Source organism: Nyctibius grandis, chromosome 13, assembly GCF_013368605.1.
Source record: "Nyctibius grandis isolate bNycGra1 chromosome 13, bNycGra1.pri, whole genome shotgun sequence".
Taxonomy (NCBI): Eukaryota; Metazoa; Chordata; class Aves; order Nyctibiiformes; family Nyctibiidae; genus Nyctibius; species Nyctibius grandis.
The window spans coordinates 2,594,072-2,616,170 of NC_090670.1; the positions used below are offsets into that span (position 1 = coordinate 2,594,072).

The 22,099-nt window shown below is 38.8% G+C and overlaps 1 protein-coding gene across 2 annotated transcripts; it reads left to right on the forward strand.

Moving 5' to 3' along the window:
- The first annotated feature begins 4,919 nt into the window (after positions 1-4,919).
- APOOL (apolipoprotein O like) lies at positions 4,920-21,425 on the forward strand. 2 transcript variants are annotated; one of them, XM_068412071.1, is made up of 10 exons: positions 4,926-4,972; positions 8,093-8,158; positions 10,891-10,995; positions 11,609-11,728; positions 13,234-13,288; positions 14,231-14,329; positions 15,475-15,566; positions 17,257-17,343; positions 19,008-19,164; positions 20,941-21,425. In XM_068412071.1, exons 2-10 carry the CDS (start codon positions 8,156-8,158, stop codon positions 21,036-21,038), a joined length of 816 nt encoding a protein of 271 aa, XP_068268172.1. In that variant the 5' UTR covers positions 4,926-4,972; positions 8,093-8,155; the 3' UTR covers positions 21,039-21,425. The 2 variants fall into 2 exon arrangements, with proteins under 2 accessions (XP_068268171.1, XP_068268172.1); XM_068412070.1 differs by lacking the exon at positions 8,093-8,158 and having other exon boundaries at positions 4,920-4,972.
- The last annotated feature ends 674 nt before the right edge of the window (positions 21,426-22,099 follow it).

The following is a 22,099-nucleotide window of genomic DNA, read 5'->3' on the forward strand; positions in this document are numbered from 1 at the left end:
GCTTTGCCCTCCACAACACAGGAGGCTGCTTCACTTCATTGGCAAAAACCACCCTGCTGTTTCATCAGCTTCTGATACGGTTCTACTTTCTCAAACACGTCATGAGCACTTTAGCATCACGAGGAGACTGATTAATTGCTACTAAAAGGTTTTGGAGGATAAGATTTTCCATCTTTTCCAAGCAGGGGTTTCTGAATATGCCAGTTAATATTCAGATCTGGACTGCTGTCTTTTAAGCTAGTAATGTGGTGCACCGCTTGCTTTTTCCAAGGAAAAAGAAATGGCCACCTAACTTTATTCTTACTGTCTTCAGCAGTTCTAGCTTTCCAGACCAAAATACTCTCTGATCCAAGGTTTTGTGAAGGACGGTAAAGGTACCTTTGAAGGGGTTACTTTACAGAGGCATTGGGAAGTGCTCAGCCTCATTTAAATTTGTAGAATTCTACTGCTGACCTTTAGAAGATTTCACTTTGAATGTTAATAGGACTTCTGGAAGAAAAATGAAGAATGTGGTAGAGATTGTTTAACTTAACAGAAATCTGAGGAGAATGAAGAAAATGCTTGAATCCCTTATCTTCGTCTCAAGCAATACAAATCAGACCTAAGCCCATCACATACCTTATTCCCCATATTCCTTCAGCATGTAGTCTTACTTGTCTTCCAAAATAACAAAAGTGTTCTTCTCTGAAAAAAAACTAGTGGTACTTATGACCAAGGTGATCTATCTGGGGGCTGTTTACATCCTTGGCTGTTGGCCCTTGGAGGAGGGGCAGCTCTGCCAGGCAGAGCTATTGCTTGACATTTCACCAACAGTTTGGACAAACTCTTCGCACGACTGGGGCCAAAGTGCTCCAACGGGGGGTTGTTCAACACAATCCTTGGCTAAGGCAAGACGCAGCACAACTGATCAACAAAACTTAAGCCCCATCTGCAATGCCTGTCAGCTACCCCCAAACCTGTGATACAAAGGATGCCGACCATACAATGTTATTTACAGTGTAAACACTAAATCTACTCACATAAGCAAATCTTGTATCTCTACAGAGATCCTGCCTGCTGTCTCTGGACCCAGTCCTGGAGAGATTCCTTAAGGAAGAGAGCAAAGTTCTGCTGGTATTACTGGGCCCCAGCCCTGGAAATACCATTTATAGTGCACCCACGTTCCTGTAGTGTAACATTAGAGAAATAAGCGCTAACTTGGCCTCATAAATGATTTTTAATTTCTCCTTAGTTTTCACACTAGGGAAATGGGGCATTTCTAGGGAAGACAGAAAGGCACAGGTTACAGCAATGCCTTTTTCCTTGGAGTGTAGGTTTGTAGATTTTCCACATACCACATGCCTTAGACCACTGAGCTTGTCCCTGTTGACAAATGATGTTTATTTACCACTAGTACAAAAAATGGGTAATAACAGAAAAGACTGAAGAAGCAATATTAGCTAATTAATTTATATTAAATAATAAAACCTTCTTTTTCTTCTAGAATGCTTCCCTCATTAAAACTAAGGTTCAGAGTAGCTTTTTCAGGCAAGCTCCTGCAGGGATAGGTTCCCCATCTCCTTGTATCCCAGATGGATTCATGCTGCGTGGCTGAGGCACTAACTGGGCATGCATCAAACCTGAGCCCTATCAGTTGATGAGTGGAAAATACGTTGTTATTTAAACAAGGAATAGTAAATAGAATTTTCTTAGTTGATTTTAAAAATTATTTTCCTTATTCCCATTACATATGAGTGTAATGTTGTACTTCTGATCAGTTCCATTCATGAATGTGTAGGCAGGTGACTCTATTCTTGATATAAGTAATAGACGAAGAAGCATTTTTTTTAAAGCTTAGTTTCTATGTTTTACAGTTTATACCATACTTCCACATTCAGAAGGAGGATTACAAATAATATTGGTTAAGCTTTTATCAGGTTTTGAGATAGCTGATATACTACTAGGACCTACTCTTAATAAAAGTACTAAAAAATTCCAACAGATATTGCCTGTCGTTATCTTCAGGAAAAGAACCATATTCATTCTTAATGCAGGCCAGACAGATATATCTTTATTTTATCAAGCACATACAAGTGTTAAAAGTGACAAGTAGGGACTTTGCTGTTTGCATTAATGCCACTGTACGAGCAGTATTTGAAAGAAAGCAATGTTGTAAACCTGATAAAATACATCAACAAACCGCTGTTTGACCAGCTAGCCCTCTGGCTCCTGTCCTCACATTTCTCGAATATTGTTCATTCTCAGGCACTAGTGAGGGTATCGACACAGAGCTTTTTACTAACTCTAAATGCATCTGTCTGAATGCTGCAGATTAAATAAGGACGACACATTATACGTATTAACTTTATTGCATTTTTTTCACTAGCAACCACGAAGCAAATACGTCTTAACGAATCGTGTTCACCGGCCAAAATACCAGTAAGACCCTGTTACCAGTTAAGACTTCTGTTTTACTGAGAAACAAGGATTTCAGCTTAAAAATCTGAAAAGAAAACAGGTTAGGATAGAAGAGAAATGCACTAGTATTAATAAACTTTTTACATTTGACACATACTGTATTACAAAAAGTCCTTGTAAGACCATTAATTGCTGGGCCATAGGTGACTTCTGTCTAGTTTACTAACGTAGCTAATACAACTTGTATAGAGAGCCTTTTTTAGATAATGCTTACATGTATGAAAATGTATGACACCCTTGTACTATGGCTTGCACTTTACTTGCATTAAACTGTGAAGTAGGCTGTAGTAATGTTTTTGTATATTCAGGGGTTGAAATACCAAAGCACTAGAGTATCGTACTGCTGGTGTTCAACCTGTACTGTTAATTAAATCTGAACATGCTGACAACGTGTAGTTTGAAAACCCTGCTAACTTAAAATCTTTAGCAAATAATGCTATGGGGTCTCCATGGTCTTTGTTTCTTTGTAAATATAAACATTCTTACTGTTCCTGTAGCAATAGGAGGTTATAAACCAAACTTTCACTAGGACTGTTTTCAATAACAAGCAAATCTATAGCGCCTTGTATAAAAATCATGGAGACTCCATGACCTGTGGGCATTTTTTGTTTACAAGCAGTATGTATATACGTATTAGAGGCAGAACTGTTATTTATCACAAAGTTACGTTGTGGTTGATTCTTTCTAAAATAAATATATGTTTTCTGTCATTATGAAAAATAAGTATTTTAGAGCCATCTTGAAAAGTTTGAAGTGTCAAAGCTTCAAATACTAGTAATCTTCCATGTTTCAACCTTGTTTTTCTAATCAGCTGTGAGATGAACTGGGAGGTCATGGTAAGCCACCTGCCTATGCCAGGGAAAATGTCTGAGTTATATCACAGTTTATGAGCGCTCTGCAACTTTTCTATAATCACCACCTCGCTTAAGCGCTTTCATGAGCAGATGCTCTACCAATACCGTAGTGAAGTCCCTCAGCTCACTGATGCTATAGAGAGAGAAAATTAACTGCTCTAGACTATTACAGGTAAAACTAGGTTTCAACCCCTGGATAATACAGTATTTCTTCAGTTTCACAACAGTATTTTTAATTTTATACTTGTCTATGCTGAGAGATGACCCAATAGTTTATATAGGCAATGAACATTAGGTTTCTTTTTTCCCCTCTTTTCAGATGAGTTCTGTGTGAATTACTGTAACTGGCTGCGTTTTTTCTATCACGGATTAACTTGGTAACTTTTTGTGTGTCTACAATGAAAATTTATGAATGGAAAACTTCACTGTGTGTTGCTCACTGGGCATATACCTCATGGTACATTGCACAGACGTGTAAGTTGTAAGTTGCACTGCAACATTAAAAAAGGAACATATTGCTCTTTTTTCAAAGATATTAACTTATTTAAGAGATATAGTCTGTACATTATTGAAAAGAACATTTATTCTTCCTAAATTCAAACAAAGCTTTTGTTTTGGGAAAAAAAAGTTGTAAACTTCTGTTGTAAATTTGGACTTCAATAAACGAATTATCTGCACTTAAATTTTGTGCGTGTGTGTGTGTGTTCTGTAATACCTGTAATTCAGAAGAGCAATTGCAGTCAAGCGTCAGGCCTGGATCTGAACTGGGCAGACGCAGAGCTCACAGCCGGCTTGGTCTGACGGTACCTCCCATGCCCTTCGCATGGCTCAAGCTGTGGTTGCTTACACGAACAGCCCTCAGAAAGTTGTTCTGGCCGTTTCCTTGGTCAAAGCAAACACCGCTGGCACGCGTTTTTGTGTTCTGTGTTTTAAAATGATGACACCGGGATTTGCGCTTTTCTGACTGAATCAGAATTAGTATCTTCTATGCTGGAGTAGATGTTGGGGGAGATCATTTTCTAGGAGCTAAAAGGAAAAAAAAAAAGTATCAGAGAGACGTCAGTTCATGACAGGACTGAAGACTCTGCTGCTGTAGTCTGTGTGCGCGCTGGCTCCGCTGAAGGCACCGACACCGGCACGTACCTCAAGGCTATTCCAGAGGCCGGGCTGACCGCGACACCACAAAACTGGACTTTCAAATGACAGGCACTTGGCAGTGCAGGGCTAAATAAAGCTGACTGACGGTGTCTTACAAAGCTGTCAGAACACACCCGCTACTGTAGGCGTTTATTTAGTGACACTCGTAAAGCCCTTCGAGGCCCATTTCACTCCCCTCACGGTGCCCTCACGCTGAGGGAACCGCAGGGCTCGGCGCCTTCGGGAACTCCCGCCCTTTCCCCTGCGGCGGCCCGGGGCTCGCGCGGCCCCTCACGGGGCACCCGCGGGGCGCAGTCAGGGCGCGCGCGGCCCCTCACGGGGCACCCGCGGGGCGCAGTCAGGGCGCGCGCGGTCCCTCACGGGGCTCCCCCCTGGCTCGGTGGCTGCCGCCCGTCCCGCCCCCTCCCCTCCGCCGTGGCGGGGCCGGGCCCCGCCCCGCGCGCCCGGCCCTTCCCTCTCGCCGTACGCGGCCGCGCGGGGCCGTCGCTAACATGGCGGCCAAGGTGAGTGCCGCCGTGCGTGAGGGAGGGCGGCGCTGCGGCGGCTCCCTCGGCGCGGGCTCCCCCTCCCGCCCAGAGACACCCGCGGCCCCGGGGGGAGCCGGGGACACCCCGAGGGTGTCTCTTGCGGTCCCCCCACCCCTCGGGAGGTCCCGGACCGGAGCTCCCCGCCGGCGCCGCGCGGCCTGCCCGCACACTCACTCCTGTCAGAGCGGGCCCGCCGGGCCGGGGGCTCCGCGCCTCGCCGGGGCACCCCGCCGGCTGGGGCAAGGGAAGGAGCCTCTTCTGCTGGCGGGGCTGCGCGGCGCAGGGGCGGCCTCAGCCGGCGGGTCACGCACGGAACTGGCCGGGCCGGTGTGTGCGGCCCAGGGCCGGCGGCTGCTCCGGTCGGGGCCTCGCTGGGCTCGGGAAGAGAGCGCGGGGCGGGAAGCGGAGGGGCCCGCCGCGCTGGGCAGCTCGCCGGGGTGATGTTACCCCAGCCCGAGCCAGGCCCCCTGCACAGCCCTTCCCCAGCGCCGCACTCGTGCGGGCTGCACAGCTTCTCTGCTGCAGCACGGGGGATGGAAGATCATAGTTTCTCGGCGTGGGGACATCCCTTCAGCCTGTAACGGAGGGTTCAGGTGAAGGAGGAGTAGGAAAGTAAGAGGTCCCAGTATTGCAGAACTTGAGGTAGAAAGAGCTGGTTCGAGAGAGTGGTTAAATGGTACAGCAGGGAATAAAAGAAGTATTTCTCTTCTGGTTGTGCTCCGTCTACTTACAGCTTCTAAAACACCTTCCACTCCTTACTCGAGAGATGAAATATCAAGAGACTAGTTTGGTAGCAGCGCGGTAAAGTGTAGTAGTGTTATATGTCACTAAAACAAGGGTGTTAAAATCACACTGTTGCAAGCTAACAGGGTCACAAGTAGTAAAATATCTTTTAATTGTAGAGATAATATACTGTCTTTAAACAGGGAAAAATGTGCCTGTAAAAAGCTGGGCTTTCTCTCAAATATTTAGACAGGGTTTCCAGTTTTCATAGTCAAATTGATGAGTAGGTTGCTCTCATGTTAATCTTCATATTTACTTTTGCAAAGCATTTAAATTGTGTATACAACTGCAAAGAGAAAGATGATGCAAATGAGAACACCCAAGGGACTGAAAATGAAGCATTTTGCCTTAGTTTGTTATGAGACAAGTACCTGAAAGAAGAAACTGTATTTGGCTCCGCTTTATCGTTAGCTGATGTTGAAGTAGTATAGTTCAGTACATACGTTGGAATGATTCAGTGCCTTTGGTGAAGTGACGTAATGTAATGTGTTCATTATTATTTAGTATGAAAAATTAATAGAGTTTTAGTCGTTTTAAGTTTTCACTCTCCGTGGGGCAGGCAAAGATTAAAAACAAATCTGTGGAGTGTCTGTAGTTGAGTTGAAGTGGAAGGATGCTCTGTTCCACTTGTGTGGGTTTTTGTAGTTGGCATTAGAGACTTATAAATACATAGCCAAATTAAATGCTGGATTTGGCCTAGAAACTTCTGATAATTGTCACGTCTCATGTAACTTCTGGGAAAAATGAATCAAAAGGATCAGAGACAGTTTTCTCTTCTACCTCAAGACATCTAAGTGGTAGCAGAAAACCATAAACCTGTGCTGCTTATTCTTTGAGTAGCAGCTCTCCACTGAAAATAGGACATGCAGTAGCTAATAAAATTTTAATCTTATTTTAATCTGACTAGTAGATTCTGATTTTGTGATAGAGAAGGCATATATATTTTTATATATATACACATATCAGGTTTTTGCATATAGCCTGCTCCTCTGATTACCACTTTTCCTTTTGAGGCTTGTTCCTACCCTCAGGGCAAGTTTCCTTATTTGTGCTCCAATTCTTGAAGCAAGTATACAGAGTTTGCAGTTTCAGTGATAATACTTAACGTCTTGGAGATTAGCATAAATTAAAGATATGGTTTTATTATGCTTTAGTGTGTATTCTGTATCCTTTGAGTTGAAGACAGAGAATTCTTTGTAGTGATGTAGCTTTTTAACTTCTTTATAAAATCTGTATTTTTGATCTTTGATAAGGTTCTAACAGTTTGAAGTAGATTGTTTGAAATGCAAAGACTTAAAGCCAAAATTATCCAGGTACATTTGACAGTTTTATTATTGTATTTTGATTAGTTTTACTCTAGTTCTACCATTAAAAGGCATAGCTGTAACAATTTTCTGCTAGAGAGCATACAATAAATTTCTTCAGCAAATAATTGCTCTTCAAAAATAATGCTGTTCAGAGGGCTTAGGTCCGAGTGTTAATTCAGATAAAGGCAGAACTAGTAGTAAAATGCAGAGCAGATATTGAATTAAACTCTTCCCATTAATAAGAAAAAAATAAATTAAAATATTTCCTGAATTTATTAAAGAGAAGGGGGTTTTTTTTGTTTGTTTGAATCAGTTATTGACTGATGGTCTGGAGTCATTCTGCTGGCTGACCACATAATTCCAGCATTTTTTATGGCTCGAATTTGTTGCAGATGTTTTTCCCAGTCTTTGATTTAACTATATGATCCTGCCATTTCTCAATTCTCAGTAACTTCTTTTAGAAGATTTAATAGGTAAAATACCTTTTAATTTCTTTAGCTAAACAATAGGTGATTTCCCTTGTTTAATACATAATATCCTTTGAAGTAATTTTCATAAAACAATTTTAATAATAGGAAGCAACTTAGCTAACTGAGATATTTTTAATATACCTAGTCATTACATAAAGGAAGAGGATGGACAGCTCAGTGTAGTGGAGCCTCTTTTATTAGTCATGGTGATGTTGCTTTTTTTTCACCTCAGTTCTTTGTGATTTCAATAGAAAAGAGTGAAACCTTCTTGGAATAATTGTGCCAGCGCAAATGTTAGTACAGCTGTTCACTTGGCTTTTTAAACATCTATGCATTTGTCTTCAGGTGTCCAAAAGTAAAGCAATTACTGTCAGTCAGGAACTGGACTGCTTTCATCATTCCCAATAGAGCTTTCTCTTTTACATTTAGCACAATAAACTCCGTTGTGACTTTTTAAAACAAATTAATCAAATTTGTTAAGTGAGCAATGTAACTTTTTCATGCTTTCTCACTTTTAAATTTTATTTTCCTTCTAGTATCTACTGAAAATTGGGATGTTGTCTTGGTAGCATCTTGTATTGAAATAAGCAATCTGAATTATGGTATGTTTTTAATAGTTTAATAATTCTTAAAAAATACAGACTTTGAGGACAGATGTCCCTGTATAGATAATCTTCTGTAGCTCAGACTGTGGCATTTTGCTCTAAGCAGCACTATCAGGAAGACACTTACTGTGTTAATTGGTTTGTATTTTGATTATTGGCATCCTCTCTCCCCTGTTTTCTATCCCCTGGGGCTGTTCAGGGCTGGGAGAGCCGCTCTCCTGTGCTGGGGCAGGGCTGAGCCAGCAGAGCCTCCTGGTGACCTGCTGCGGGGGGCACGTTAGGCACTGAAGGGAAGAACGGCAAGTACTCCTCAGTACCCCAGCCGTAACCTAAGTTGTACTACGTGTGTTAGGTCATTGATGTTTAACGTTAATTAACATTATATGTTAAACCTTTTGTCAACATGTGACTAACGGAACTTTTTCACAGTGCTGGTCAACATAGGTGATACCAGCTTGGCTGTAGGGCTTTTCTGTCTAGATTTCTGGAGGTGGTATCGCCTCTATCTTCCTTCTGACCGCATCCACGCTTGCCAGCACAGCTAGGTCAGCTTGGGGAAAGCACAGTTCCCTAGTACCATGATTTTTGGTATCTCCCCCTCTGCCCTGCTCCAAATCCAGGCGTGTTGTTGCTGTAACTTGCACAGTGTCTGCTCCCACGCCTGCGTGTGTGTGGTGCTGCAAACCCTCCCTGCCAGGTGAGAGCTGGGCAGCAGCTACCACGAGTTCCTGCCTTTGCATCGCTGCCCCGACTGTCAGCCTCTGGGGGAGAGGAGCTCGCTCAGTCCCTGCTTTGGTGCTGGCCCCATCTCCCCTGGCTGGGATTCCCGATGCGGCAGGTTCCTCAGAGCTGTATCCCCAGCTTCCGGCTGGTGGCCGTGGCTGGCAGTTCTGTATCGGTGCTTCCCGGGCCTGTTACACTTCATCTGCAAAGGTAAAGTACTTTGGGGTGTCACTAGTGTAAATTAAGGGAGTAGGACATGCTGGTCACCATGATTGTGCCTGCAGTGCTGGCTGTGCTGGAGGCATGGCGGGTTTTGACACTTCCAGCTGATGCAGCTGTGTTACAAACATTTCATAACATCAGCCTGGCCTGAAGAGAAAGCAGTGGGGTTCTGCTTCTTGAAGCAAAATGAGCTCAGTCGTACACATTTTCCTACCATTTCTATATTGAAGAAAAGCATGAAATAAATAGTAGCCACTGGCAGACTTTTAGGGTGGTGCAGTAGTTGTGCTGATGTGAAGGTTGTATGCTCTGAGGAGAGGAGAGAGGCATGTGGCTGTATGTTAAGAGCAGGAACACTATATATTGATAAAGACCTTTAGTGTAGAGAAACTTTAAGTAACCCTCACCTTAGCCCCCCCATGCCAAAAAAATGCAACTGAAGAATAATTTTTAGCTTTATCCTGCAGCTTGGAGCTCCAGCATTGTCTGCCTGCCCCTTCTTTCATAACAGTCCTCTCATCGTTGCAGCGTCCTCCTTGGTTCTCCTGCAGCTTTGTGTTTCGCTGTCATTGTGTGGTCTGCAAGCTTTGCTGTGATGATCGCACAGTTTACTTTAGAAGTGATGGTGTTTTGCTGTCTTCAGTAGTTTAATCTGCATGTCATTGATGTCTCATCAACCTGAGCTAATTCAGGGTGGTGCTTTTGCCTTTCTTCCTGTTCATTGTGTTTTCATTATTATAACTAAATGCTCTGGAGTAAGTCCCGCTCCTTTGAGAGGATATTTCCAATTGAAAGCTGAGATAACAATGAGGATATAGTAGAGTTTTATACTAGGGATTTAAGCTATTTCCCAAAATCAGGTTGGTTTTTTCCTTGTTTTTTTCTGGCACTCTACCACCATCAGCTTTATTCCAGTCCTGGTAACGTTTTTCATACTTGTTTTCACATTTTTAAAGTTTCAAAAATGCTTCAGGTGAAGAACAGAACAAAAAGTCGTTACTGATATAGAAGAAACTGTAATCTACCAAACTTGCAGATGCTTCAACACGTTGTGGCAAGTTCTTTAATAAATGGTATGCCAGTGTGCGTAATGCCAGCTGTGATTGGAATCTTAAGGCAATCATTTAAAAAACACTCATGTGAAGCTGTATTTGAGTTTAAGCTTTGTGTAATATGCAGTGTTTTTTTCCAAATTAATGTTCTAACTAGACATCAAACTCTCATGCCCAAACCTGTAATTTACGTTGTAACATTCACGATTTGAAAGGTTAAGCAGGTGATTCTTAATTCCAGTTATTGCTGTGTGTTTTCATTAATTGTCGACATGCAGTTATTCCAAACAGGCAGGAGCTGAACCGTTCTCTGAATTGGAAAGGAGATGACATTTTGTCTGATGTCATGGAGAATTCCTGTAAATGAAATTGAGGTGCTTTTTGCTCAAACAAGACATTCATTGACTTGGAGTACCCGTATGTTGTATAGATCAGAACTTAATTTACCGTAAGGGATGATGGAAGCATCAACAGGGCTTTGAAGACAAAATTTTTCCTGGTATTTTAGACATCACTGTTGTTGTCACTGATACCCAGCTTTTTCTTTACCATTGTAATTTGAGAAATAAGACAGAAGAGGTTCCTAAAAGGCATACCATTTTAAAACGGGTTTAGAAGAGACTGACTTAATCCCATGTTTGATCAAGCATGACACAATAGTAAAATCCAGATTTTACTGGAGTGAAATTTTTATTTCTGTATTGACTCCCTTTTTTCATCTGTCTGTCCCAGGTGGCAAAGCTGGCAGCTGTTTCTTCTGGTCTGCCATTTGCATGTATTACTGTATATGCAGCAGCAGAAAAGGAATCAACAGGCCAGCTGGTGAAGCCAAATCAGGTAAGAATCTTACTGTTTGTCAGTCTTTAAAATAACACTGGAAGAATCTGCAGAATACCATCTCTTTCCATTGATTTATATTACCCAGTAAATAAAATAGATAGCTAATATGTGATAATAAAAATTACCTCCTAAATAACTGACCACTATAGCATAAATGAAACACAAAGTGTTACAATAGTAAGTTAGTAACATTTTATCTCATTTTCATTGTTACATTATTTCCAGACCGAAGCCAGAAGAGGTAAGAGAGTATCATACTTACTGATAATAATAGTCTTTTTCTGTTGTACAATTCTAGTAATACATGCATGCATCTTCCAACTATTCTTGCTCATGCTTTTTCTGAATAAAAGATATTTTTATCATACTTGGTAATTCTGCTTCTTAGAACCTATACAATACTTTCAGTTTTCATTTCTAAAGAACTAACCTGTAGTCACACTTGTGTAAAGTAAGTTTGTAAATACAAAAGAGCATAATTGGATATTGATGTTTTGTTTGCTGTAATGGGAACACTAAGGATCTGCAGTTTGAAAAACACTGTTCAGCATACATACTGATCAGTGTACAAAACTATCCTCCTGCAGTACAGTTTTGCTTTTCTTTCCAGCTTCCAATTTACTGTCCACCACCTCTGAGATCAAAATACATTGAAGAACAGCCTGGTCGCTTGCAGAAGCAATTTTCTTCAGTGAGACAGACAACCGGCCGCTATATTGGGTGGTGCAAGGTAACAAATACCTGCGTCCAAAGTTTCCTACAATTCCTGACAGCACTTGACTAAAACATTATATTTTATGATGCAAAAATGAACCCTTCTCTCATTTATCTCCACTGTGCTTATAACAGGGAACACGTGCGTTCTCCCTGTTTTCCAAATCAAAAGGTAGTGAGGTAAATAGGTCTAGGCCAACCCACAATGTCAGGTTCAGAAATACCTCCTGGTTAACTTCTACAGCAAGAGTTACGTAGGTAAATTCTTGCTAGCAGAACTTGATAGCATTTAGGAGTCTGAAATTCCAGGTGCAGTCCACAGAGCGAGAGAGAGAGAGAGCTCCTTCCAAAGGGCAGGTTAAAAGACCTGATTTAGGTACTTCAGGAAAGACAAACTGAGTGCATCCAGTGTAACTGTTAAAGCAGGCCATTGGTAACTAGTCACCAAAAATAACCTCACAACTCTCTTACTGAACATTCTAGGCATAGAAGAAAATGTGATACCTGTCACCATTCTCATAACTGCTGGTAAATGACAACTTCACCCTGGCTGTTAGTATGAAATTTTATGCTTGTATTTTTCTCTTACAAACAAAGTAGACCCTGTTGTTTGAAAAAGGCAAAGAAATCAAAATGTCTTCCTGTATTTTCTGTAAATTTTGATTCCATTGGTCTGTGAAAATTATGTCAGTGACTGCATAACTGAAATAATTTGGTTATAAATCTGCATGAAACTTTTCCTTGCCCTTAATCATTGAGTGTTTCCGAGGTTGACGAGCACTGACCTCTGGTGGTACAAATTCTGTGTTACTGCAAACATGGTTTCAGTTTGCAGTAGCTCAAGATGTAACTTTAGTAACTCAAGATGACATTCTTTTTCATTAATTGCCTAAAGAATGTGTATTTACACAATTTGCTTAGCAATCTGAGGACAATGATACTAATGATAGGCTAGCAGAAGGTTTTTTTCCTGCGTAAAGAAAAACTTGTAATTAAATAAATGGACCAATTTGAAAGGAGTAATGCAAATTAGTTGAGCACAAATCTTAGACCAAATCAGTGTTGTTTATCTTTAGTAAAACTGAGCACTATTTTTACAAACTAAAAGACAAAGTCAGTTTTACTGGGTAAGTCTCTCTAGGGAAGAGGAGATTGTATTTTATAATTGAATTTTCTTATGTTATACAGTTGGTGTCCAGATGTTTTGCTACCTCACAGTTTTGTTCCTGAGATGTCAATTTTGAAAGTGATCTTACTATATTAAAGATATTTTTTTAAAATTGAATGTGGATGGAAGTTTTAAAAATAGAAATATGGTAGTCAAAAGGGGATAGATCTCTGTAGCACAGCCTCTGCAGAAGTTCACTGATCTGGTTTGGTTTTTTTGAAGTTACATAATATTTCTTTGTCTCATTCTGCTGTGCCATATTATCAGACGAGTAGTTTTGTACTGAAACCATCTACTTCTGCGAAGATTTTACATTTATTTTGTTTTCTTTTTTGTTTGTTTGGTTTTTGTAGGATGCTTTTGTCTTTATTAAAAATGGAATAATGGATTCAATTCAATTTGGAAAAGGTAGGCAAGTCACATATTGCAGAACTGAGCATTTTCTGTTGTTTCTCCTTGCAACTTAGAAAGATGGTTGAAACAGCACATTCTAGTTAGAGGGGGGAGGAGAGGGGAAGGGTGGAAAGGGAGCGTACTGGAATACTTTCTGCAGGCATGGGAAAAAAAACCTGGGACCACTGTTAATTCACTATGGATTTTCATTTCTGTTCTTAAATGAGAGAAGTGACCAATTAAATAGTATTTATCATTCCTTTGATTTTAACTTTGTTCTTAAAACCATAGTATCACAGAATCATTGAAGTTGGAATCTATAAATCCATAGATCTCTCTGTAGAGGCACCTCTTTAGATCGGCTAGTTCAATCACCTGCTTAAAGCAGGGCCAAAGCAACTTGTTTAGGATTCTGTTCAGTCAGGTCTTGAACATCTCCAAGGATGGAAATTCCAAACCTGCCTTAATTATAAAAATGGCTTCTTAATTCTAGCACAAGTAACAAGCAGTATTTGCATTCAAGTTCAGTATGAGAAACTATAGATAAAAGTTATTTTCCTTAAAAATAAGATATTGGGAGGTTCCAAAACGTGTGTTTTCTCATTTAATCTATATTAACTCACAGTAAAATCAAAACTTAAAACTGTGCTTTCATTTTCCTTTATTAAGGACTAACATTTTACAAAATATAGAGAAGTACCTAAGGAGAAAAATTCTTAGCTTTGCTGCTGCATTTTGAGGACTGAGATTCTGGTTCTGTCTAACACAGACTGCAGAGTGTGCACTTGGGACATCAGGCATCTTCGTTCGTTAATAAAATTCCAGTCTTGGACTCTTTTCAGTTTTTTATATTCATAATTTTACTTCCGTCTTCATTTCTTAAGTGGGAAGTAAAATAAAAGGATTAGTATTGAGTTGCTATGCCGCTTTTTTAATCTTCTTTTTTTTAATTCTAAGATGCTTATGTTTACCTGAAGAATCCACCACCAGAATTTCTTCCCAAAGTTGGTGTAATTACAATATCAGGCTTAGCTGGTGTAGTGCTGGCAAGAAAAGGTAGGGTGTTTTGCTTATTTTCATTATTGGTGTGTTGAATATGTAGCATGTAGTACTTCTAACGGTCAAAAGATTTTTCTGAAAAATAGGCAAAAACCTATGTAACTAGTATTAAAAAAAATCCTTCCTGATAAATTGAAGGGTCATTGTTAAATAATTCTTGTAGAAGCTGGCTAAGACCTAATAGATAGAGCAGGATTATATAGTCATTTTTAATGGTGGAATCAACAGAAATTCAAAGACAGACACTTGTTTTGAGTTTGTTCATTATTGGCTTTCTGAAACTGTGTGTATGGGACGAAACTGGTGACAAATTAATAGGTAAGGTTACTGAATATAGTGAAAACTAAGGGAATTTAGAGGGAAGAAGCTAAAGAATGTTGGCCTTTGGATACATAGGTACAAGAGAATACATGTTGGGAGGCATGATTTCAGCAGCTTTGAAGCCAAAAGGATAATTTGATAGATACAGCCATTTCTCCTTTCCAGATAAACAGTAGGAGAATAATGCTTATTAAACTGCTAGAAGATACTGTTCAGAAAATGTTAATTTGCAATACCTGAGGGTGTGTGTGTCTGAACATTTCACAAAGCAAATGGGTTAATCACAATATTGGGAGATTAGTAAAAGCATTCTTCTTGTACCCCTGTTACTTTTTGGTGAACGGATTTAAAAAAAAAAAAGACTTGGGCTTGAGAATCTGTCATCGGGGCTCGTTGTCAACAAACAGGAACCTGAGCCTGGCCCAGCCCTTGTCACGTTTGAACAAAGAGGCCCCAGTTTCCAGGCTCCTGGCAGCTCCAAATGCTGCAGTCTGTGTCCTCAAGAGAGTGCGCGTGGGGCTAGTGAGGAGCCACAGCAGCTCCTAAGTGACACAGACATTCTTCTCATTTTTCACAATATTGGAAAATCTAATTTGGGGTTATTTCTCATTCAAGAAACCAACGTTCAGAATACCAGTATCTCCTGCAAATGTGACTGTACTAAACTATAATCACACTCTGTATTCTCTCTTCCAGCCGTTATGGGGATAAGTTTGATGCAAACAATGGTTAGGAGTTAAGCAATTGCATTTAATTGATACAACTGCTTAGCTTTACATTTCATTACAGTCTAATTATTTTAAATGTTTGTCTTTTTACAGATTCTAGATTTAAGAAAATTGCTTATCCATTGGGACTTACTACTTTAGGAATTTCTATTTGTTACCCAGCTCAGTCAGTGGTAATTGCTAAGGTGAGTTTACTTGTATTTTAATATTGAATTGACAGTGAATTTAGTCAAAGCATTCTCATTTCACTTGAATTAAGTGTCATGGGACTAGGAGTCAGAAATCCCATGCATCTCCATTAAAACTTATAATGCATCACAGGTGTTAATTGCATAACTATAAAAAAATGAATAAAATGACTGAATTTAAAAATGCAGTTGTAGAGCCTCTCAATTTTTAATCCTCATTTCTCAAATAAATGAAGATTATTTTATCTTGCTGAAATAAAAGTAAATAAAAATAAAGCCTTGACAAACTTGATATGCAATTTGAGATACTGTACGATTGCATCTCTTGTTAAATTCCTTGTTTTCCAGTTACTGTCATCTTGCAGTTGTCTACCTGATTAGAATATATCTTAGCTGTTTATGTGGAAAAGCAGAACTACACTTAATATTTTTTATGCAAGAATTGTTTGCACACAGTACTTTTCTACACAAAAAGTTAATTGAAAAGCAGGATATAAGGTCTATATATCTCTTTCTTCTCTATAGTTCTCCAGTGTTTCCCTATTTAGAAAAGCACATACTGCTTCATAAGAATTCTTCATAGTTCCTTGATGGACTTTGTATTTATAGTTTCAAAACTGCACTTCTATGTTAAATTGATTAGAGAGGGAAATCTAGTTTACTTAGTTTTGTTTGGTTCTAGGGCTTATCAATCTTTTAGTTAAATGATTAGATTTAAGTTTTGACAGGAAGATTTATGGAACATTATCCTGAAATCTGATTGAAAAAACTACTATTGAATCTCTAACTTTCCATCATAATGAATCAGCTGTTATTGTTATTAATTTTAGTGGGGTGGTTTTGTTTGGTATTTTTATACTTCCAGAGTACTTAGGAAGATATCGCAAAGATCTATGCTGTGGTTAAAATCTTTTGGCAATCTTATGTTGCTAAACTGATGCGTTGTTTTTTTCTTATATGCAAATTAATGAGGATTACGGTTTCTCAAGAGGCAGTGGGGTTTCTTGGCTTATTATCATAACACTTAAACGTCAGGGTTGGAAGATGGAGAAATGAGTAGCAATGCTACACTGTATGTTATGACCTATCTCAGGAAGTTAAATCCTTGTTTCTTATCTCATTACATTATGTATCACCTTTTTCACAGTTTTTTTGTAGTTGCAGCTGTGAAGTATTCTGTTTCTACAGAGCATTTGTAAAGGTACTCTGTAGTTCTGCAGTATTATAAAATTACTTTTCGAAAATAGACTGAAGGATTTGGCCATTTGTAAAGCAAAGCACTGCTCACTAACACGAGGTCATCTTTTGGGGCTTTTTCCTTTGATGTTACTGTCTTTGATCATTTCCAACATTGTGAGACGAGTTTGTATCCTTTAAAACTGCTTCTCTGGTCTACTGTGCTCACATTGCCAAAACACTGTTTGCTGATCGGGTTTTGATTTCATTTTGAGTAGGTGGATGTAGCAGGTGACTGCTACCTGTGGATTTCTAGTACCAATTTAAACATTATTTAGGATTCGCTTGATGTAAGAGAGCTATGTGCTAGCCTTTGAAAAGTAGATGATTGAAATATCTTAGTATGGGGTCAAAGATGTTCTCATGCAAATAAGATGCATTTCATTTGAATAGTCTGTGTATGTTGGTATTTTTAAAGCTGCCATTAAATTACATTTTTCTAAAAAAATAGGTAACAGGGAAAAAGTTATTTTCTGCAAGCCATCAAACCTACGAAGCTGTGCGATCACTATGGGCAAAAAAGGAAGACGTCACCAAGGTAGGCTTTCTGAAGGAATGACTAACTCATAAATTCAGAGGGAGAAAAGAGTAAATTAGAAGGTCAAGTACTACTCTGCTGATACTGTTTAAGATTATTAATTGTGTTAAGTGAGGCACAAAAACCCCTCGGATATTTTTGTAACTTCAGTGTTTAATTAATGTCATATTTGTGATACCTTTCAGACCAATAGATACTGAGATCCCCTGTGTAGTCCCACGACACATGCAAGATGCACAAGAGAAGACTGAGTTTCTTTTATAGCTCATTTTTAATCTTGACAAAAATAATCCATTCTGATTCAAGCTTTAGTCCTAAGTGGACCACTGAGTTTAAAATAAAGACACACAGAATTACAGTAGGCATGACTAGCTTATTCTTAAACATCTCAGTGAAGGAAATTCCACAACCCTTCCAGGCAGTCTGTTTTAATTACCCTGTGATATAAATTGACTATGTCTGATTTTTTTTTTTTCTGTGTCCTGTCCTCATTGCAGCCATAGTGAATAAATGGTCAGTAACTTCTTTATATTGACCTGTTACAGGTGGAAAATTTATCATGGTTTTTGACATTATTGTCTCCCCAGTATAACCTTTTCTTATAGAGCAGACTTTCTGACTCTTACATAATTCGTGTTATCTTCTGAGCTTTCTCTAGTTTCTCTCCTTTTTCTGTTGATAGGGGGTTTTGTGTGTGGTTTGTGTTGTTGGATTTTTTTTAAGTGAAATGGTCAAAATAGGACATAGTAAACCAGCTGAGGCCTTGCCAGCACTAAGGAGAGGGGAGTATTAACCTCCTGTAAATTACATATGGAATTTGGGTTAGTACATCCCAGAATTAAACATGTTGTTTCTGCAACCTGAAAGGATATTTTTCCAGTGGAAATCTAAAAACCCCTGACAAAAGTAGTACTTCCCCGAGTAAAATTTTGGCTTTGCAAAGTGATTTTTTTTCTCTTTTTAAAGAAAATGAAAGTTTCTCATTCATATTAACATTTAGAAGTATTTTGCTATAAATTTATGGTCGTCATTTGTATGCAGTCCTCACCTTTTATTTCCACTGAGGAATGGAATTCTGAATTTTGAAAATGAGATTCAGATAAATGTAATTAAAATGATGGCGAAACAAGAATTGATGTGGCAAAGACAGTTTCTATTGACTTTATTTTTTCCCTGAGTGAAGCCTGTTCCCAAAACAATGTATTATTTTTCATTACTAAGGTGTTACCATGGTTTATCTTTCCATCTTCTGTCAACTAAGGGTAGTAAGTATTCTCTAAAAACTAAATGCTGTTTCAGTCTTGTGTAAGACTGTAGGTTCCTTGTTGGTAAATGAGCAGTGACTTCCTTGTGAAGTACTTTGAGGATCTCGAGTAAAAGCACAGTATCAGACTTAAGTATACACTCGTGACAAAGTAAACTTCCTTACATGTGAATTTGAAGTTCTTGTATCTGAACTGTGGGGTTCTTTCATGCATTTTATTTTTTCCAGCTGTGTCCCTTACATGCAGCTGACTTTACCATTACTAGTTGAATATCATTGTATAATGTCATATCTGAAAATAGTTTCATAAAAGATAAGCTTTCAGACTTGAAAGTTTATTTTGCAATAATGTATTAAGCATGTACCCATGTGCATTTTTTTATTAATGTTTGGTTCACAGCTGCAGCAAGAGTCAAAATCAGTTACACAAGAAGATAAGAAAAAGAAAGAAGTTTCTAGTACAAAACCTGAGTCTGCTATCGAGTCAAGATCATTGAACAGAACAGAATCTTCTCCAGTAGAGTCTTGGAGTAATAAAGATCCAGTGCCTTCCTCAGGTGAATTAAAAATTTCAAGTGTAATTTCAGGGCAACTTGCAAATCCAAGGCAAATTCTGAATTACTTGGCTTAATTTTGTAGTTACCCTTGCTTTAAAATGGAGCAGACTGTCATAGCATATTATTCTTGAGAATATATTGTACACACTGTTGTTTAGTATATACTTCAGAGCCTCAGGGAGGTGATAATTTTCTCACTGTGGACCCTGTCACAGTATCAGAGTTCTTGCATATTTGTTGTTCTTTCTCAATAATGTTTTCTTTCATTCCATATGGTGTGGACCATATCCCATATTGATAGCAGTGAGATGATATCATCAAGTACTTCTGTTAATACCTACTTTAAATTATCCTTCTGTTGTCAGAATACCATAAGTGTCATTTAAAGGATTACTGCTGGATTTTGGGGAGAACAGCTGATTTGAATTACTGTTCATATCTCTGTACGGGTTCTATATCTTCAGATTTTGGTAAAAGAAGAATGTATAACTGACAAATGAAGCACTGGATTTTATTTTGCTAGGTTTTTTGCAGTGATGTTCTTTGTGCATCTTAAGTGGTTGAGATAATCGACTAGATCACGTAACAGCATATTTAACATACAAATATTTTGATAAGCCAATTGCTAAGAGAAATAGTGGAATTACCTATTAAAAGAGAACTACATTGGTTTTAGAATATTGTTACCTTTTGTACAGGCAATTTCCAAATTTTATTCATCACTTAAACTTGCTTACTTCTTTTTATTGTGTTCTTTAGCAGAACACTTTTTTCTGGAAAGCAAGCAGAACATATTTGGATGGGGTTTTTAATTTTTTTTCCTTTATTTTCACCATTAATATACATTCACATCTTTCTTTGCTTTGCCCCTGGATTTTTTCTGATTTAGTTTGTGGAATGCTTTGATCTATTTTTACATTCGCTTCAGGCCAGACTGTCTTCAATGGTTTTATGTACATAGATAACTTCTGTCTGTGCTTTCATGGGTGGAATTAGTTCATGTCCCTAATACAGCCAAAAATGTCCATGCCCTAAATTAATCTGTGTTGTCAGAGATGTTTATTTTCACTAGTCCAAACAGGGCAAAGCTTTCAGGAGAACATAGCACGCGCTTTGTGCTTTGTAGCTGGAAAAGCAGCAGACTAATAGTAGGAGGCACAGTCCTAGAAAACCTGCCTTTATATTCCCTTAGATCTTCTGGAATTACAGCCCATTAAATATGTCAGCCTTTGTGCATTGTCACTGTGAGGGATGAGTGTGAGGGCTCAATGTTTTAGTAAACTTAGTTCATTGTTTTTGGAAGTCCTGGAGTGAAACTAGGTAAGAGTGTTTGTCTCAATTTGGAATTCTTACCCTCTGGCAGCAGCTTCAGGGAAGACACTGATTGGTTTTGGGGGGCAGCTCTGCTCCTGGGACCAGTGGGGAAAGAAAGACTGGAGGTTTTTTCCCATGTCCCAAACTTTCCCTTCCTTTCCGTGTGTAGGGCAAAGCATCACTATTTCTTCTCTTACCCTGCTTGTTCAGGAAGTAGTATTAAAGTATAGAGAGTAGGAGGAAGACCTGCTCTCCACATCCACTGCTCTACACTAATAATTACAACATGCCTTCATGCTCCCTTATCTCTTACATAGTTTTAACTAGAACGTACACATTTTGATCTTTTGTGTTTAGTAATACAGTAATTCTCAAAATGTGTCAATTAAAAAAAAGCTTTTTTTTTCTACAGCTCAAATAGATATATTTTTTTAAAATAAATTTGTTTAATATCTCTAACAGGAACGGTGAAGACACCAAAATTTAAGCCTGATCCAAAACTTATGGACCATGGTCAGTCCAGCCCAGAAGATGTGGATATGTACAGTACTAGAAGCTAAAACAAATCTGCTTACAAATCTTTGCAAAGTATTGCAGATAAGGGGGAGGGAAGAAGGGGAGGAATAATCCTTACAATGCATACTCTGGGAGGTATCATTTAATCAGGTATTTTCTTATGTCCCAATTTGTATTATTGACTTTCATGATTCTGTTTAGTGAATATTTTGTTTCTCACTACTTACAAGCAGTGAGAATTCACTCATTGTCAGTGTCATTAGTGAGACACTGAGAAAATGAGATTTGTCAGTGTCTTCTCACAATGAGGTTTCTCTGTGCCAAGCTTGTTAATAAATGTCATGTCACAAAGGATATTTGAAAATGTAAACATATCTCTCTACTTTGGCTCAGATGTTCATTGATCTGAAAGAAGAATGTGATGGATGGGATTTGCAGAGGCTTCTTTGTCTTTTTTCTCTCAGTTCTGGAATCGAGTGCAACTTCTTATTGGACTGAGTACCCTTAAAAAGTCAGTTGTTACATCATACGAATAGCATTATCTGTAATGCTTGTATCAACAAGTCACTTTTTCTTCATTGCAAAGTCGTTTGCTGTTGTTTGCCTCTTTCACAAAGGTGAATGGAAACAACTTGTCCTCCGTGCTTCTTGTGTATTTAAATGTCACTTAAGTTAGGAAAAAACACACAACTAATCTCTAAAACATCCTTTATAGACTATGCACTAGTTTTCACCTACTTCTAATACTTTGAAGAACTGTATGCAAATTGTTTAATCCATGAAACTGATACTGTTTGAATTTATATAGAATGCATTAGCAATGTTAGGAAGTTGGAAACCTTCTGTAGTTTTGAGATTTAAAGTGCTGACAAATATTAAAAATGCAGAAGTAATAGGCAGCCAGCTTTTTCTCCCCAGAAGTTTGTGTGCAATACCCAGTCATCTTGGTAGGATCTCTGTGAAATTCTGTCTTTTTCATAAGAATGAAATTAGATATTAAGTTTCCTGGGATGAAACTTTCAAACACCACTTTTATCATTGTGTATATCACTCTACTGCTGTTCATCCTCCATTTCTCTTCAAAACACTCTTATAAGGGCTGGAA

Bases quoted from the DNA above. Each gene is read 5' to 3' on its own strand.
- APOOL (XM_068412070.1), top strand. The intron at 14,330-15,474 runs GTAGGGTGTTTT...GTCTTTTTACAG, and splicing joins TGTAGTGCTGGCAAGAAAAG to ATTCTAGATTTAAGAAAATT. The intron at 17,344-19,007 runs GTAGGCTTTCTG...TTTGGTTCACAG, and splicing joins AAAAGGAAGACGTCACCAAG to CTGCAGCAAGAGTCAAAATC.